This window comes from Nematolebias whitei, chromosome 1 (assembly GCF_014905685.2).
Source record: "Nematolebias whitei isolate Nwh7 chromosome 1, NemWhi1, whole genome shotgun sequence".
Taxonomy (NCBI): domain Eukaryota; kingdom Metazoa; phylum Chordata; class Actinopteri; order Cyprinodontiformes; family Rivulidae; genus Nematolebias; species Nematolebias whitei.
Genome location: NC_056498.1, coordinates 56,949,144 through 56,967,787, shown reverse-complemented (window position 1 = coordinate 56,967,787; position 18,644 = coordinate 56,949,144). Strand labels below are relative to the sequence as shown.

Sequence of the window (18,644 nt, the reverse complement as noted above, 5' to 3'; positions counted from 1 at the left end):
TAAAGAGCACATTGAACAAAATACATGTTACTATTCAAATATAAAATGAAAATAAAGTCATTTTTAGATAAACACCCTTGATTATCAGTTTGGCAGGTAGTTAAAAAAAGGAAAGGGTGGGATGGAGGGGACAAAACTTGAATACTTCAGTTTTAAAAAATAAAGTGCTTTCTTCCTTAAAATAAATTGACTTCTTTTTTCGGTAATCTGAATGCCAAGCACAACATTTTTATAAAATGATGATAATTTTATTAAAGCTATAGTTAAAAAAATAACTATACTACATAAAACTGTACAACACTGTTTACCTGAAAGTCGTTGAGGTTAATATAAAAACATACAGTATTGGTCGAGAGCACCAGTATTTTATGTCATGCGAAAGCACAAAAATTAAAATTGTTGCATCTTTTTAACGAGGTTTGAATGAAATCTGCCTTTTGGGGTAAACACTTACGCAATCTCGACATTTTTTTGGTCTGAATTTTATTTCTTCCTGTTCTGGAGTTTTATGTTATTGTTGTTTTTGAAAGCATCATTCTTCATCGCTTTTGATTGCTCTATTTTCCAGTGACATTAACATGTTTTATACATGTTCTGAATGACAGATAATCCACATTCACACAAATCTACATGACTGAAATAAAGTTGAACTATCATGTTGAACCAAGAAGCACCTGTTCCTCCCAATGACCGATTTAGTTGATGTAAATATCCCTGCAATGGTTGCTGAACGAAGTACTGAATATTTTAGTAATGGCTGATGAGTGATAAACAGGTGGCATTTTACATCTTTTGGTGTTTGGTCCTAAGCTCCCAGGATTTCTGGAGCCATTGACCTCGACCAACAATAAATAGCATCTGTGTTCCACTGCCTTCAAACTGGACTCTTGGACGGACTACACGAAGTTGTTACTGATTTGTCTTTGGTGTTCAAACAGGTCTTCAGTCTCTGCACTGTAAGCATCACCTGTGAAAGGAAACAAGAAAGATATACGCTGAAGTTCATTATGATGAGAAATCCAAAAACTAAAACAGAGACATTTTTCCGTCCTCACCTGTGTGACAACCATACATGAAAACTCTGTGGCCATCATACTTGCACCGGCATCTCATGACATTGTTCATAAAGTCGGACTCAGCCATGTCCAGCGAGGGGTTGACTTCCACCTGCCAAACAACACAATCATCCATAACCTCCTTCATTGTTCACCAGATACTGAACTCCAGTTGACCAGGTTCATAGACAATAAGGAACGAGTTTCATTGTTCTGCTCACTGGGAAAACCATTTTAAGAAAACAACAGTGGCACGTATAATTGTGAGAGAGCTTCTTATTAAACAGCGACCGTGGCTGGAATTGCTTTTATGGTCAATCTGCTTCTCATCTATAAAAAATAAATTACTGGACGACTTTTCCATACAGCATTTTATGAAACAAATATACTCTGTAGCACTTTCTCATGGACTTGATGCTAGAACTATTTTCACGTTGCCATTTGAAGTTGAGCATATGGACTTAAAATTGCAATGGTAAAATATGTGCCTTCAACATGCATTATGCAAAAGGACCACTGGATCTTTTAAAAGAACCGGCTATAAAAATGTTGCTAACTTGTGCAAACGTCTTGTGTTCTGACAGCCAAGCACGTGGTAATTGGCTGCCAATGAATTTCAGAGCATCTGTTGCAAATGAAGCAACAGATTTGAAGCTCTTGAAGATGAGGAACGTGCCCTGCTTCTCCATAAAATGGCAAAAATAGACATTAAATTATCCTCAAAATGGAAGCCTGTTGCAACAGAGTAGTTATGCATAAGTATGTTTATATGTCTGAAAACAGTCTTATTCTGAGGGCAGCTGTACATGTACTAATAGTGTGTCATTTGCAGAGCAGCTCTGTAACTGCTGATACAACCATTCTCCTAATCTGGCCAAGTGATAGTACCGTGAAGCCATTTACTCTAATAGCTGCTCTGTAAACTGCTACACCCACTTTAAGTACAGGTTACAAACAGCTTCGGGGAGATGGAAGGCAATCAACACCAAAATAGGTGAAAACATTTGAAAAAGCATGGTGAATTCACAAAAACAGTGTCTCTTAATTTTTCTTTGTAAATTACAGTGTTGGACCAGAGCGGGCTCTGCTGAAGGCTGGTTCAGTAGATAAATGCATCTCTTAAGTTTAAAAATCGGCTATAAAAATAAAAACAGGGCAGGAGGAATTCCTTGGTGGCAAATTAGCCGTTCCTAATGGAAGCGAGGACGAGGTGCTGTTTGACTAAAGGGAGCCAATAGTTAATTTGGGTAAATTGGTATGTTTCATTAAGACTGGGCGGTTCAAGGACATGTCTGCCGAGTCTTTGTGCGAAGCGCAGGATCAGCCGTTATCTGCACAGATTAAAGATAGAACATAGCGTGAAGGAAAAAGGCCTGCAGCCATTTGTGTTTTTTCCAATTCAGCAACCTTGAAGAATAACCACTTCATGGCTTGGGTTACTTTATGTTCTCCCTCTTGTTTTTCCTTGTTTGTTCCTCCTGTTCAAATTTCCTACCAGGGCTGAAATGACACTGTTCTTCTATCTTCTATCTTAACTCCAGTTTTGTCACGCTGCTCTTCACTGCTTTGTGTCTCCATAATGTGCCACTTTATAATTAACCCCCCTCTCTACATGCTCAAAATACATGCATGTACATATGTGCGACACCTAAGTTATTGGGTAAATTAAAAAGGCTGGTCTCCAATAGAGAGAGAGTAAAGCATTGTCAATTAAAGAGCCTGAGTGTGTAACACCAATAATCATCAAATAAAATGGGTCACAAACTGGGCAACAGCAATAATTTACAAACTGTGAGTTCCTCTGGAACCAGACTCCGGCAGTTTGGAGGTAATTGGCACCATGCTAAGATCTGAGGAATACCTCATACCAAAGTGTGATTAAGGTTGTGACATGGAAATGGATGATAATGGTGGGTGGTGTGTTTGATGTGTTTTATAGACTGGTTGCCACAATGACTTAACGAGAAAAAAAAAACATTTTTTAACTGGTGCTGATTGGTGAAGGAGAATGTTAGCATGTTTCTCTGAGTAAGGAAAGCCATGCAAGCCTATGCCCAAATCTTTGATTGAAAATAAATATATTTTTTTAAATCTCTTGATAAAGTTAGGTAAGATGCATAGAGTTGACAAAGGATTGGATATTTTGGATGGTCCAATTTTAAGTTTAAAAGTGTTAGACAGAGCCGTAGAGTCAGGACTCAGCAAAGCTAAACTTTTTTTGTTTTTAGTTGGATGTTTATTTATTAACTTTTATTTAACCAGGCAAATCCCATTGAGATCACAGATCTCTTTTGCAAGGGAGGCCTGGGCCTGAAGGCAGCCCAACATGCATGTTTTTTGGTCTGTGGGAGGAAACCGGAGTACCTGGAGAAAACCCACGCAAACACGAGTAGAACATGCAAACTCCACACAGAAAGACCCCAGGCCCAACCGGAGATTGAACCCAGGACCTTCTTGCTGTGAGGCAACAGTGCTAACTACTGAGCCGCCGTGCTGCCATATCAGTTTGTATCAGTTTTAGTTAAAATTTTTGTCACAAAGGGGGAAAAAGCCCTAAAATATGCTATAAACAAACATAAATGTCTTACGTCAAATGTTAATAATATAAAAACACAGTGGGTTTAAAATCTAACCATAAATTGGGTGAAATAATTGAATAATAAAAACAAAATTGGAATTGAGAAGAGTTTTTAAAAAATTAGAAATCAAACCAGTATGTACATAATGACTGGTTATTGAGGACAAAATTTAACAAACTTAAAATGAAGAAAATCCCAATGATTAAAAAAAAAAAAAACATTAAATGAACTGGACATAACTTTACTGCAAGTGTATTGCAAGTTTATAGCAAAAATGTGCCTCACATACTGGACGAAATAAAGATTTTAAAATATATCTTACCTGGAATATGTAGTCACCTGGCCGCACATCTGTCACATCCACCCACTGACAGTCAATATCATGGCGATAAGTGTCCCAGCAGCCCACAGAAATGCCTTGATCGCCCATATTGTAGCAGGAGAACCGCTTCTGTAGTCCTACGATACATTCACACACATATCAGCAACCTTATCAATCTAAACATCAAAGCTCATGTGATGCTTCACAATCTCTGTTAATTTTAGGAGCATTCAGCTTCATTGGTTCTCTATGAACAAGTGCTTCTTTAATGGGATATTTTACCCAAGACATGAGTAAATACAGAGTTAATGAACAAAAGCACCAACGTTAGCCACATAGTGAAATTGTGATTAACTGTAGTAAAAAATATTATCAACTTTCTGCATTTAATGGAAAACAGCAGATCTTTTGGGATTCGTGAACAGTGTTGAACATTACCATCGGGGCAGTACGTATCCTCGAGACAGAAACTGGCCTTGTGTCCCTCTGCAACCTTTGTTCCGTTCAGAGTCAGCAGGTCATAATGTGTGAACACCTCGATGCTGTGGTAGTGCCTGTGACGTCAGAGAGGAAAGTCCTGATGAGAGTTCTGCTGAGTGTGTGCATTTACTCTAACTGAACACTGGCTTTCTATAGTTTGTATCCTGATGACTTCACCGCTCAAACACGAGCAGGGTGTCACCATAACACCTCTCACAGAAGCTTGTTTTAGTGCCAGCTTGCATGGGTTATTTATTCATTATAAATGAATAGAGGGCTTTGAAACTTCCATAGACCTGATATGCTGTAATAACTGAGGCGGACATGCTTGTGGCTGAGCTGCTGTCCCATATATGACTTCAACCTGGGGTGACAGGATTATCCATCACTTCCACCAACTAATTATTAAATGTGGAAATATGATAACACTGTTTCACTTTTTAATGTAACAACCGACCTCTTATGTCTAATGTCCACCTTGCATGCTACCTGTAGCAACCTCGTCAAACCTTTAATAAGTGTTCTTTCCTGGCTGCAATTAAATTCATTAAATTAAATTGAAGTCAGCCAACTAAACATGGGGGAAGCTATGTCATAAGTTCACTATCAAGCTGTTCTGGTAAATAAAATGTATGTTTGTCTATGCTTTTACACATCTAGTAGACATCCTGGACGCTCTAAAGCACAACTTCATGCGCACTCCTAAAATATACAGATATTTTTTACAGTTTTGTGCTTGTTGCAAAGTCAATTTTTACATTATTTTTTAACTGTTGCATTTGCCACCCAGGCACGGGGTAAGATAAGTGTTGAAGTGTGGACGCTGTGATCTTTGCATCTGGCACTGTTGCGTATCTATTTATTGGAGATATTAGATTCATTGTAAAAAAAAAACAAGTTTTGGGTAGAATCATTTAAACATATTTGACTTACTATGCTTTGTGCCTGCAAAGTCATTATTACAGCCTTTTAAAAGCATGGAATGCAAAAACTTAGAATGACTGTCAGATAAGATAATGATTAATTAGTGCGAAGAATGAAGACAATCAATGAACTATTGCTATGCCTCCTGCATCAAAAATGTTTAGCAGTTTTTTTTTTTATGCTTTTGTTCTTCTTTGCTTTATGTATAAACAACTTTTTTTAATGGATTCACTATATCTTGTTTGTTGATCATCTTCCTGCTCTTGTGCCAAGCAAATTATCAACATTACTAAATTATGAGAAACTGGAGCGTGCAAGGTTTTCATATAAATGCCTTCTAAAATAAAAGTTATTTAAAATGTCAAAATCTTGACGAAACAATGCAGTGATAGTTATGTAGGCCAAAAAGTGTATCTTAAATACTTATTTGAGCCAAACTTCTATAATATCTTACACTGATTAGGTCGTTTAACAGTTCTTTCCACTGCACATCCAAGATTTGTATCTCTTACCTGTGGCACTCGTGCCATGTCCAGCTCTCTTTTGAAGCTTTGGGTCTGAAATCAGATCGACCCAGGTTCATGATGCGAGAGGAAAAGCGCAGCAGGCGTCGGTGACCATAAGGCCAGTTCATCCTGGCAGCAGACGATGACAGACAGTTCTCTTCATGTGCACATTTCAGCAAGTGGAGGGGTCGGTCTTCCAGGTAGGTTGTCTCCTGGACCAGCTGGGCATCCAATACAAGATCTGGGGCAGCTAAGAAGTGTTCAATGTGACAGGTTAGGTTAGAGTCACTGTATTACAGGAGGAGAGGACTTAGAACCTAGAAGGTTCCTGTAGAAACTTTGATGGGGACTGCCATGTTGCGGCCATTTTAAAACTTTGATTTGACATTGCTCTCAGCTACCACCACACCCAATTCCAGCATAATGTCTCTAAAAATGGATGCTTTATAGTATTTTTCCTTTTTAGTTCAGGCGGCCATGTTTAATTTTTGATTTGCAATCATTCTATTAGGGATTGTTCTCAGCTACCAGTACACCAAATTTCAGCTTAATATCTTTAAAAACCTCCGAGTTGTATCCATTTGAAAGTTGCTTTAGTGGGTGGCCATCTTGAATTTCTAGATTTGAATTTAGAATGTGCTGTGCATCGCTGTCAGGTACCGCCACAACAAACCTCAACTCAGTATCTTTTAAAATTGCTGCATTGTCATATTTTTTCCCTTTTAGCTAAGGTGGTCATCTTGGATTTTTAATTTAATATCTCAAAGAATGACAGCGTTATAGTCAATTTTGAGTTTTCTGAGGTAGCTGTGGCAGCCATCTTGAACCAAAATGGCTCCAAACATTAATCAGTGTTTTGTTCAAACCTCTTCCTCTAGGTCATGTGACCTTACTGTAGCAGTTAGAGGCTGTTTGGAGTTCTTTCAGTGGTTTTTAATGAGAAAAATGGCGTCTTTGTTGGTTAATTACGTCGCCATAGTAACTAAAAACACCAATAAAAGTTATAGCACACATCACGGCGCTGAGCCAGTCATTTCGATATAACATTTGTGGGGGTACACATTGCGGTTCAGACCACATTAAAGGTGATAGAAGCGCAAGACCCTTTCCAGGTGGATAATAATAGGTGGCTGCCTTTCTAGGCAGTCCCCATTTGAGAAAGATGGCTTAACTTACTGTCTGAACAGCTGACCCCAGCGGCCTTTGCTCCACCGCCACGAGGGCAGTGAACGTGGTTGTTTCGTCGACACTGTTGTATTGAAAGCTCCGTTCCCACACAGTGAGTTCCACTGAGAATCACATCACTTGCGTTTGGATTACCAGACCAGTACCACGTCTCCTGTCAAATAAAAGGGCGTGGAGAGACGACATGGTGAGTTTGTCAGGTTTTTTATCAAAGAGCAGTGACACCGTTCATTGTTTACTGCAGTGAATGCAGGGGCTGTGATTATAGATCTGTCTCCAAGAGCTGTTTTCATTTTCACATCAATAACTCAGACATTACTGATGGGATTTTGACAACGCTCTGAGAAATTATGTGTTTTTCAGCTTTAGTTTGTCATCATTATAAAATAAACAAATTTGCTTAGACATTAGAAGGTTTGTTTGTTCTTTTAGGACTTCAAGGAAAGTTGGTAGACGTATCATCAGAGACAAAAATGACCTGTTGTTATGTTTTGCTAGAGAGGAGGGTGTTACCTGGAGAGCACTTGCAGCAAAGCCTAAGCCCAGCTGTCTGCACACCACCATGGCTTCATTTATGCCCCAGTTTTCACTACAGACAGATCCCCAACGCTTACGACCCCCAACATCCATTAGCACCTCCACACGGCCTTCAGATGGGACTCTACCACCTGCAAGCCGTACCTAGAAAATCATCAAATTATAGAATTGAATTGATTGTGCTTTATCCGTAAGTGCAACTAACACTATTGATGGTAAAAAAAGTCATTTTATACCGTTTTTTCTGAGCCAGTCTTAGGAATGTTGCAGCGTACTGAGGCATCTTGGCTGTGTTTGAATGTCCACAGCTGGACTTCCTGGAAGAAGCAGTCCATGATGGAGCGTTCCGAGCCCATACACTGTACATTGTTCATATGAATGGGTCCTGTACCTGAGAAGGGAGGAGATGTGGTACATTTGAAGACTGCTGGAAATATGGAAACCAGAAATGTATGTATATAACCACAGGGTAGTATTTGCTGTGGCTGTCTTTAGTCGCTCAATGTGGACACAGTGCCATAAGAAGATTTTATCATGCAAAGGAGCACGCAGTAATGCATAGAAGAAGCTTTTTTAATGTGAACACGGTTTTTCTGCTTACCATTAAACTAACAAAGAAAAGTTGTTATCTGTCATGACAAAATGTTCTTGCAAGCAAAACAGCAGCAGGAAAACATCTACTTAAGGCATCTGTCACAGCTCATTACCACCATTCTTTTGCTTTGGGCGTAGCAACGTCAACATTGTGTGTAGTCTGCCACAATGAGTGAGCAAACAAAACCAAATTCGTGCCAGCAAAATAAATAACTTACAGGCATATATTTAAACTAAGAGCATCTCCAAATAAATTAGAAGATGATGGAAAAAATAATTTAAATAAAACGCTTTGGATTTTTTTTATTTTTAGCTCAACGTGCCAACATAAAATGTGGCCGGACATAGAAAAAACACAAAATAATTATAGGCTTTGTGCTTTCTTTAAACGAAAGGTGCAAACAGAAAACTTTTACATGGGAAAGCTTGAAAATAAACTCAGGATAAAGTGCAAAAAAGAAAAAAAGTCAAGAAAATGGGCATTAAGAAACACAGAGCCAGTGTGCAATCTATTCCAGTTTGTCTCTATGTTGGTTTTAGTTAATTGGAGGCCAGCTTTCGTGCTGGTCACCACTACTGGGTTCATACTGCATGTAAGAGAATAATAGATGATCTCCACTTCCACCTTGATCTGCAGGGTAGAGACGGCAAACTAGATTTAATCTCACACTACCTTATCAAGGCATACTCAGAAAAGAGATCCGCAGCAGAATGAACTGTGGCGTGCTCTATTTTTACTTCACCTTAAATCTTAAGAAACTAGCCGCACACATTTTATGTTCAGACACACAGAGGGTGTTTTAGTTCCTTAAATGCCTGCTACTCCAAATCTATTTACTTTATGGGTGAAATTATACAGTAAAGTAACAAGGTTGGTTAAAATAGAAATACAAACATTGTCCCTGTAATTTTACTCACTGATGATAATGATGATTATGAAAGGAAATGTAATGATGATGAGCGTTAAAATGTTGTCAGCACTAAACTGAATCTTGCGTTCAATCTCTCTAAGGTCAAATCTCTGAACGATCAAACCTTGGTTTCAGGGTGAATGTCTGAGATTGGCAACAGAAATGCACATTAATGATTTAACATAACATGAATATAGAATCTTAATCCACCATTGAATAAGTGTTTTTTATGTAATTAGACCTGGCAGATGCCAGTGATCATTTGGAGAGATTAGTAAAACAACTTTAGAGAAAAGAACTTTAACGACCGTGAAAATATAGTTAAAAATAGCACCACAAGTTTCAAGAAAAAATATTATTTTCTTCTAAGTTTACACTCCATTTTAGGTCTATTAATGTGTTTGTCTCCACTGCCTTTTTTGTGTAGAGATCATCACATCTGGATCTTAGTCAAATGCAGTATTTATTAAAGTTTTTGGCCTTTCTGCATGTTTGTATTAAGAAAAGTATGACAAAACCTCAGAAGCTAACCAGAAATAAAACCGTAGTTGAGGTTCTAAGGTTGCTCTTTTTGTATTACCAGTACATCAGGAAAGTGCCCTATTTCTTACAGGTGAAATCATGCATGTAGGTTTATTCTACTGCTTCCATATGCAAGTATATTTTCTTTGTACCTGTCCTGCACAAGAAAAACATGTGAACTAAACAAAATAATGGACTCTTTAAGGATGTCTTTCACTTTGAGATTTGTTCCATTTGTATTATAGCTTTTCCAGAACATAGAAGCCTATGTTTATTGGGCCAGACATGAAAAATATACAGTATATAAAAGTGACCATCTAAGCCCTGCAGGTTGCGTGTTATAAAAAGGAAGCTGTCAGAGTTCTTTGAAGTGCAAGCAACCTGTGTATATGTTAGAGCCAGAAAGAGGAAGCAGTGTTTTGAGCGTTAGTTCATCCTACTAAGAAAAGCAAACATTTTTTTGTCACGCATGTACTGTATATGCGCACATGAGCTATGTAAAGTCACCAAGTGCACCCATTATTTTACCAAACTATGTGCAGAACTTGAGATGGGAGACTGTGTTGAATAATAAAGCCACTCTAAGATGCATTTCTCTCTGAGGTAGCTGGACCAATCATTGAGAGCCATGATGTAAACTGACTTTTCTGATGGACGTCTATAGCGTCATTCTGTTGAAGCTCAGTGCCTAGTGAATATTAATTATTTGAAGTTAAAGCAGCAAACGTTTGAGCAATTGCATTGTACTCTGATTACATTATGAGTCTTCTGATTTATCACGAGGGCCTTTTGCTGCCTTCAGATGACTATGGTACATCAATTTAATGGAGAAGCTTTACACACAGTTCAAAGCTGATATACTCAAATACTGTCACAATTATTCTGTCTTTCTCAAGGTTTATGCCTATTCCTGATGTTAACATGCAACAAGAGGACACACCCTGAGCTCACTTCCTCACAGTACCAATATAACCACATTAGACAAACAAGTGAGCATAAATTTACTCAGTCCTAAAAGTATTTAAAAGCAACAATTAACCTAACTTAGTGTGTATGCATTTTTGAAGCAGGCTAGAGTATACAGAAGGAAAAAAATGCATGCAATACAAACTCCACATTAATCATAGATGTTTTCACTCTGAAGAGCACCACACCAATGTGCTACAACAGAAAACCAAACAATGCAGGTCTAATGAACTATGCTGTGACTTGGTCTGCATTAGATTTAGATGTCAATGCATAAAGTAGCTTGAAAGTGATAAAGAATGTATGTTTTGTTTTTTTTTAAACTCTGCAAATCTCTTGTTTAAACCTCACATTTTATCTTCTACAGCTAAATATTACACTGAGGAAAACCAAGTTTAGTGTCTGGCTATTCAATCCTAAGTAAAGAGGCTCCTGCACTTAGCAACGCACAGTCATGCAACAGGATCGGTTAATTCTCAAAATCAAGTTATCAACTCTATTTTGAAGAGGAAAAGAAAAGTGGAGGATTATCATAGAGAATGAGCCACATGTTAATATTTAAAGTTTGATTTGCACACGCTCACAAGAACTACATTTTTTAAGCTTACAGTTTGGACTGTATAACACATGCACAGTTTTAAATAGGAGTTTTAAGTCAGGAAAAAAAAAACTATAAGGAAAAGTACATATTTTTTGCTCCTCATAAACAATACATTTTAAAGCTTGTACTCATATATATGACTTGTTAAATCCAGATGACAAGCAGTATGGCGACTGGTGTAAAGTTCCCCTAAAAATGCAGGGTAATTCAGACTTTGCTGCTCTTATATTCTTCAACAGAAAGTTATAGCATGAATGACAGCTCCTACACAGAAATAACTTGAAATTATATTTCCTTTGATCATCTGAACAGCTAAACCAGCCGAAATGTTGTCCCACATTTCGTCTCCTTCAGCATATTTCAGGACTACACCCAAGCCCGAAGCATGGGGAAAATGTTTTCTCCCACATATTGCAAGGGTGGGGACACCACTGGAACAGCTGGATGTCAACTGAAACTGTATGCGACGACGAAGCTGGACATTTGAAATTTTGGAGATAAAACAAGCACTTAGTGACTAAATCAAAAAGATGCTTTGATCTAGAAAGATTATGTCTCTGGGTTTAGTTACCAAATGCTAAAGTAAACCACCACGGTTTACAATGTTTCTTTATTTGTGTGTGTGTGCATGAACACATGCATGTGTATGGTGTTTAGGCACCTGGTACCGCTGGCGCAGGGCATGTATTTTCACAGCTGGAGAAACTGCAATCAACACATTTGCAGCTCGCAGGGTAACATACACAGACAAAAAGGCAAACACACATGCCTGCACATTATCTAATCAGTCGGGGCAGACGGGTGCGGTGTCTACGATAAGCAAAAGATAAGCAAAAGTCTCCTTGTCTTCTCTGGAATACTATGACCGCATGATGAATGCATTTTTAAAAAACTAAAAATGCTGACTTGAAATGACTAGATTGAACATGAAAGTTAGCTCATGTTTTGAGTTTTATAAAAGCAGGACTCTCTCTTGTTCTCTTTATCTTACCTTGGCCCATAAAGGCTCCTTGCAGGGCATCTTTGGCAGTACCAAAACCCAGTTCTCTGCACACCACACTGGCTGCAGTCCTGTCCCACATGTGATCGACGACAGTTCCCCATTTTCCATTTCGGAGCACTTCAACGCGACCCTCACCCAGCCTGGGACCTGCCTTAAGGCGCACAGGCTGCACAGGACAACAAAGATTGTGTAAACCAGTTCCTGCACAGCGACACACTGCATCATGTTTGACATGACTGTATAAATCATACCACAACTGGATGAGGAGCCTGGGGTCTTCCTGAGGAGATGCGAGCAAATTGAGGTCCTGGTACACACTTGACCACTGCATGTCTTCCATTTTTACAAGGAGTGGGACTACGGGGGATGGACAGCTGAGAGTGGCACTCTGACAGGCTGTTCTCAGTGCCCAGACAGTGAACTTTCTCTACCCAGAATCCCTTCTTCTTTGCCATGAGACTAATTCTGCAAAGACATGAGGGAAAATTAGTTTATTTGTTCTTGAAGTTCAAAACAGTTTGTCAGCGAAATTTTAATTTGTCTGTACCATGATTTAAAAAATCTATAATTAAAAAACATATATATCAAATAAAAAATTTTTAAAAAATGTCTTGTTTTTTAGTAAGACTTGAAAACCTTAAAACTAATACAGCTGATGGAGACTATGCAGGTTCGGGTTGATAAGATAAAATAAAAGACTTAATGACCTTGTTGATGGATCTTTGACCTTGCTGTCCCATATTTTCCTGTAAAAGAGTAAAAGATGATGAAGTTATTTTAAATTCAGTATTGATTACCTCCATTTTTAACAATAACATAATCATTTAGAAATAATTTGTCTCTGAATTTATACTGATATACATGTTATGCAAGAACTAACTTAAAAAAGAAAAGAAAAAAAACAAGCAAAATTATTTCACACTATACCGTTAGCTGTAAAAATCTCATGCAGTCCAAAAACAGACATGACAGTTAAACATAACTGTTCTGGGAATGCATGGTTTGACCAAACACAATATACAAACAAGAACTGCAGCACTGTACTGGAACTAAACTATGATTTATGCAGAGGATCACTTGAAAAGGCAGGGGGGAGAGGAAATCCCTTTGTATTTCTGGCACAGATGCAAAGAGAACCTCACAAACCATGCTGGAACATTCACAGACCACTGTTCTATTGCTAACACAATAACATCATTTTACCATAAACGCTCAAGCACATGCACAACACAAGCAAACTGGCATCTATTATGTCCCAAATCCTACTGTGCTTGCAATCAGTTGCTCATATATCAAGAAAAGTGAATAAACAATGGATTATTACTTAAATAAATAATTTATCGCACCATCAAAAGACTTAATATTCACTGAGCTGTAGTATGAGCACATTTCATGAAAACACTTCATATAACTAAACAAAAAGCACCAGAACTTCATGATTCTGTTTAAAGTGACATTGTATCAAAAGTATTGAAGAAAAAAGTTCTCTATGAAATAACAAAATGCTGATTTTAGTGACTTTCCCTTTCAATGAAGCAATCTTCATGTGTATTTGTATGAATGCAAAGGCAGGTCAATGTTTGCATTTCCTACAGACATCCTTGCAGAGTCTAAGCATAATTTTTTTAAAACAAACAGGACGTTTGAATCAAGAGACTCATTGCCAGTGACATAATGTTCTGTTGATGGTGGTATGGCGTCATGACTGCTGAACATACAGTGCATGTTGCAAAATCCTACAACTCGTTTCCCGGTGCTGTAAGAAGACATTGACCTGTAAGAACTTATTGCTTGAAATATGTAATAAAGGTGACTTTAAAGTACTAATATACAAAATTTAAGCTCTATATCCGTTAAATTGACAGTTATAGCAAATGTATATTTGATAAACTTGATTAGCTGTGCCCACCATCTTTAAGGTGACTCTAAAAGTTAATAAGCTGTAGATCTACATCAAATGATTACTTTCTCAGAATTTCAATAAAATCTGCCCACTGGTTGGTGAGATATTTTATTAACAGACAGACAAAGAAGCACATGCACACAGACACAGGCCTTTATGTTATTGTCTGTCTTTCATGGCAGTGAGTAATAAATAATAAAAATATATATACGTCCATTTTTTTAATAAAGCTGTCTGTGCCATGACCTGCAGTAAATTTTGACATGCTTTGAGTTCAACACTGTCTCTTCGATCACACTTAAAAAGTATAGTCATAAAATATTTTAAATGTGTCTAACATGTGGCTTTGCAGCAGCGCTGAGTAGAAAGCCAGGACTATACACTTTGAGGCAAACATGTCTGTGACTTGTTTGTGACCTTACCACAGACAAATGGGCTAAACCATTTTCCCTCTTCAGAAAGCAGCGGGACCGTACAAGCTGTTAATGATGCCTTCAGGTCTTTCATTTGACTGGATTACAAATATCTACTACGTTACACCCACAAGTTGTAAAACATGAATGGGTAGATATATCCAGCCTGTATTGCATAATTGTAGTTATCAATAATGAGACATTGTGCATACGTGTTTAGATGCAACAACATAAGACATTCTACGTTAAAGTTGGGTTTTCTCTTCAACATTTACTGTATGAACTTTGTTAAACTAAACATCAAGTCCAACAGCTGTTGTGGCACCAAGTGAACAGGAACTAATGATAGAGGTGCCAACCAGACTGTTAAAGGGTAAGTAACACAACAGTGTAGGTTACATCACCCTCACATTGCTCAACAACGTAATTATACTGCACGACCTCTGCTATTGTTTATGAAAAAGGTTTATTTAAATTGGTAAAAAAAAAAAAAAACCAGAAGCTATGATAAAGACATATTTTTTTGCATGTGTCAAAATCACACAAGATACAGTCAGATACTGGATTTATACAAAATTTAAAAGGAAGGCCAAAATAGCATCAACTTCATTTTATTCAAGGAATATTAGAGGAAAAAAATTCTCAAAGTTTTCATAGAAGCGCTCTTGCTGTTCAAATAGTAGCCGAAGATTTCATGAAGCTCAAAAGGAACGTTAAAGAAAATGTGGTGTGTCGTCAATTCTGTGTGGAAGTCCAGATTCCACAGCCTGTCCCGAGCCAAAGGTAAAGCCACTGGCATGCGCACAGAAATTAAAAGATGGAGAAATAAATTAGAGACAAGATCGTTGAGGAAGATCACAGACACCAGACAAGAAAACCACACTTGGTGGCAACAAAAATGTCACCAAGAAGCCTAAAATTGATACCTTTATCATAAGAAAATTTCAGGCAAAATGTAATTAAATGAAATGCTGGTTAAGTTCTCAAATCACTATGGTGACAGAGGAAGACAGCCGCTGACGCAGCCGACGGTCCTGCAGCTGTAATTGGCCACATTTCACACAAGCAAGCGGAAATCTGCCCCCATCTGACTGCTGCTGTCGTTCTTCCCCCCCATCGCCTCGCACACTTGTTACTCTCTCACACTCTCTTTGCCAGCTCCGTTTTACTCTCTCTCACACACACAACTATAATTGGTGTGTGTGTTTTTTTTTCACCCTCAGCAGAAACCCTGAGGATCTTTGGTCCTGACCAACTTGTAATTACAGCATCTTCAGAGTTTCATCCAACAGACACACAGAGCTGAGAAACATGGCAGGGTCCAGGATTTCTAAGAATGGACTGAGAAACTTAGCCAAGAAGGAAAATTAGGGGAAGGGAATGTCTCAGGCTAAATTAAGCTACTATCCCTTTTTTCTTTTTGGCAACTGGAAGAAGAGTAGTCAACAGATGGGCTCATGGCAAGTCTTCTATTGATATTTGTATTAGTATGTACAGTACCTTTAGGCCTTAACCAAGAAAAACTGAAAAAGCTCTTGTCGTTATTTATCACCCAACACATTCTGATCCAACATTTCTAGGAATCCTTGCTGCTTTCAGGAAGGATTCAAACACGAGAAAAAAATGAACAGAAAAACGACTAAGTCAGGGACGTTTGAGAGACTGGGGCATCTGTTCGCTCTGAACCAGCCTGAAGTCAAAAATACACATTAGGTGAGAGTAAATATACATCTGCAGAGACAGAAAACAGGTACAGATTTGGAAGCAAACATATCATGAGGATTTTAGACCAGTGTATCCTCTAGGCCTCAGAAAAACACCAGGTCATACCCAGGGCAGACAAACCAAGATGCTAAGTCATGTCAGAGCCTTGTAATTTACACACATTTCAACTAACTGGCTTGAAGCAAACTGATTTTTCCTGTATATTTAGAAGAAAAGCAGTGGCTACTTTGTTGTGGTTTAAGTCCCAGACTAAGCAAGCAGGAAAAACACGACCATTTAAGCTCTTTTAATTGACCTTGGAGAAATTTTTAAAGGAGCGTTTTAGAGTAAGTGAGCAGAATCCCTGCAGGCTAAAATCCAAGCTTTTCAAGCTTCAGAAACCCCATTTGCCTTTTTTTTATATCCATCTTCAAGGAATGCAGCAAAATTGCTACTAAAACGTTGCTGCCATATAAATCTATGCATCCAATTCCTACCTCAAATAAGCGCTGTGCATCTTATCTTGATATGTTCTGTGCTGTGCTTTCAAATCTACAGTGTGGGAGAAAAATCAAGCTGACGGACAAAAAGTTTCTCACCTGCAATGCAGGAAAGTTGTAATAATAAATGATCCCATTCAGGGCGTTTTTTATCGTTAAAGGTATTACTCCATAAGATTCCCTCATTCGCCATTCAGAGCTTGTAATAGCTTCTCCGTGCTCCTAATAATGTGTGTTTATAGCAGATAGCTCAAGTCAAGGACAGTGCAGAAAGCTTTCAAAGACAGAGCATGCCCCACTGGGACTGTCTGAAGTAAACCAAGAAAAAATCTACAAAAGTGCATCAATCTCGCTCTCAAACGTTGCAACATTTGACGAGCCGAGCACCTGCAGTACAGAACAGATGTTGCGGTCTGTCGGCTGTTCAGTCACAAAAAGCCCTGCCAAGAGAAGGAAGAAATAGCTAAACTGTGAATCACTCATGGTCAGGAGCTTTTCCAGGAGTGAAATCCAACTGGGTTCCCTCACACTGATGGTCAGATACTGCTCATTCATAGAAGCTACTAATGTGTGGTCCTCCTGTGGTTTTTAGAGTGGAGCACGCTCCCAAACCACTGTCAAGGTTTTGAAACGAGCAGAGACGAAACGTTCGTCTTGGCCAAAGAGGCACAAGGAGACAACTACAGAGCGTCGGGTCCTGTCACACCGGAACAGTATAATTTAACGTTTGACCTGTTTTAAACCTGAACGCTTTTAAAGGTGATCTGGTTCATGTTTGCTCAGCTGGTCACATGTTGAGTTTGACACAAATTAATTACAAAATTACTGTATATTTGTAAAATAGGCACTGTTTGAAATACTGGCTGGAACTAGCACCTGAGTCCTTCATCTGCTGTGAGAACATATATCTGAAGGAAAACTTTTTTTAATCATTTTTGTACAATTCTTTGTATATAATGTTTCAAAATAAGAATATTTAAATAAACGTAATTGTGTCACTAATTTCCACAAGTCATTTTACTGCTGTTACTCTTAATTAAATCTAAAAACATTTTCACAGATTTAAACCTTAAAAACCACAACAAACAGAAAAACATTTGACCACAACTGCATGAAAAAACTAACATTTTGTTCTCCAGTTTAAACCTTAAAGTGTGAAACCTTTTTCAGACATGTTGTGTTAATACTTCTCATAACGCATTACAAACAAAACAAAACATACACATATTAAGTCTTCTAAAGATAACATATGCCGATACTAAACCAGACAAGTTATTTTTTGTCAAGATGGCCGTGCTCAGCCGAGCGGCAGCTTCACAGTCTCCCCATCTTTTTATGTTCCTGTTGTTTTTGTTGAGTTTTTTTGCGCCTACACTGCACATCCACGGTATGAGTATGACCGCGACACACATGTAGTTTTCTATGTCACTGCCTTGCCATCCTGCCATCGTGGTTCAGTCCTTCCAGCCTCAGGCTCAGGCCTGTCATGGCAGCTGTCTCCAAGATCTTCCATCTGCCTGATCGGACCGAACTCTGCAGACTCGCTTGGTTCCGTAGGGGATCCTTGGATGTTCTCTGTCTGTTGGACCTGATTCTGAAGAGAAGTCTGGGAGGCAGCTGCTGCAGTCATTATTACCATCATGCTGCTGAAGGGACCTGCTAACTAGACCTGCTAACGCTGCTAACAAAACCACACCGCTAACCGAAACACGGTGCCAACTGGACCATGATGCTAAAGAGAAACCTCACTGCTAACTGAACCTCACTGCTAACAGTATCATGCTGCTAACTGGACCATGTTGCTAACTGGACCGTGTTGCTAAGAGAAACCTCATTGTTAACTGAACCTCACTGCTAACAAAACCACACCGCTAACCGAACCATGGTGCCAATGGGACCATGTTGCTAAAGAGAAACCTCACTACTAACTGAACCTCAC

General features: G+C 38.5%; 1 protein-coding gene across 1 annotated transcript in view; it reads right to left on the bottom strand.

The window, feature by feature from the left end:
* Window positions 1-844: 844 nt before the first annotated feature.
* The window catches only part of loxl4 (lysyl oxidase-like 4), a 20,754-nt gene continuing 2,954 nt past the window's right edge, over window positions 845-18,644 (bottom strand). The window contains exons 4-14 of the mRNA XM_037685627.1: window positions 12,893-12,931; window positions 12,437-12,650; window positions 12,174-12,351; window positions 7,825-7,979; window positions 7,565-7,732; window positions 7,043-7,205; window positions 5,873-6,116; window positions 4,395-4,510; window positions 3,957-4,093; window positions 1,056-1,167; window positions 845-967 (exon numbers count right to left, since the gene is read on the bottom strand). Coding sequence (XP_037541555.1) covers window positions 897-967; window positions 1,056-1,167; window positions 3,957-4,093; window positions 4,395-4,510; window positions 5,873-6,116; window positions 7,043-7,205; window positions 7,565-7,732; window positions 7,825-7,979; window positions 12,174-12,351; window positions 12,437-12,650; window positions 12,893-12,931 — 1,597 coding nt within the window. The 3' untranslated portion in view covers window positions 845-896. The remainder of the gene's footprint in view (window positions 968-1,055; window positions 1,168-3,956; window positions 4,094-4,394; window positions 4,511-5,872; window positions 6,117-7,042; window positions 7,206-7,564; window positions 7,733-7,824; window positions 7,980-12,173; window positions 12,352-12,436; window positions 12,651-12,892; window positions 12,932-18,644) is intronic.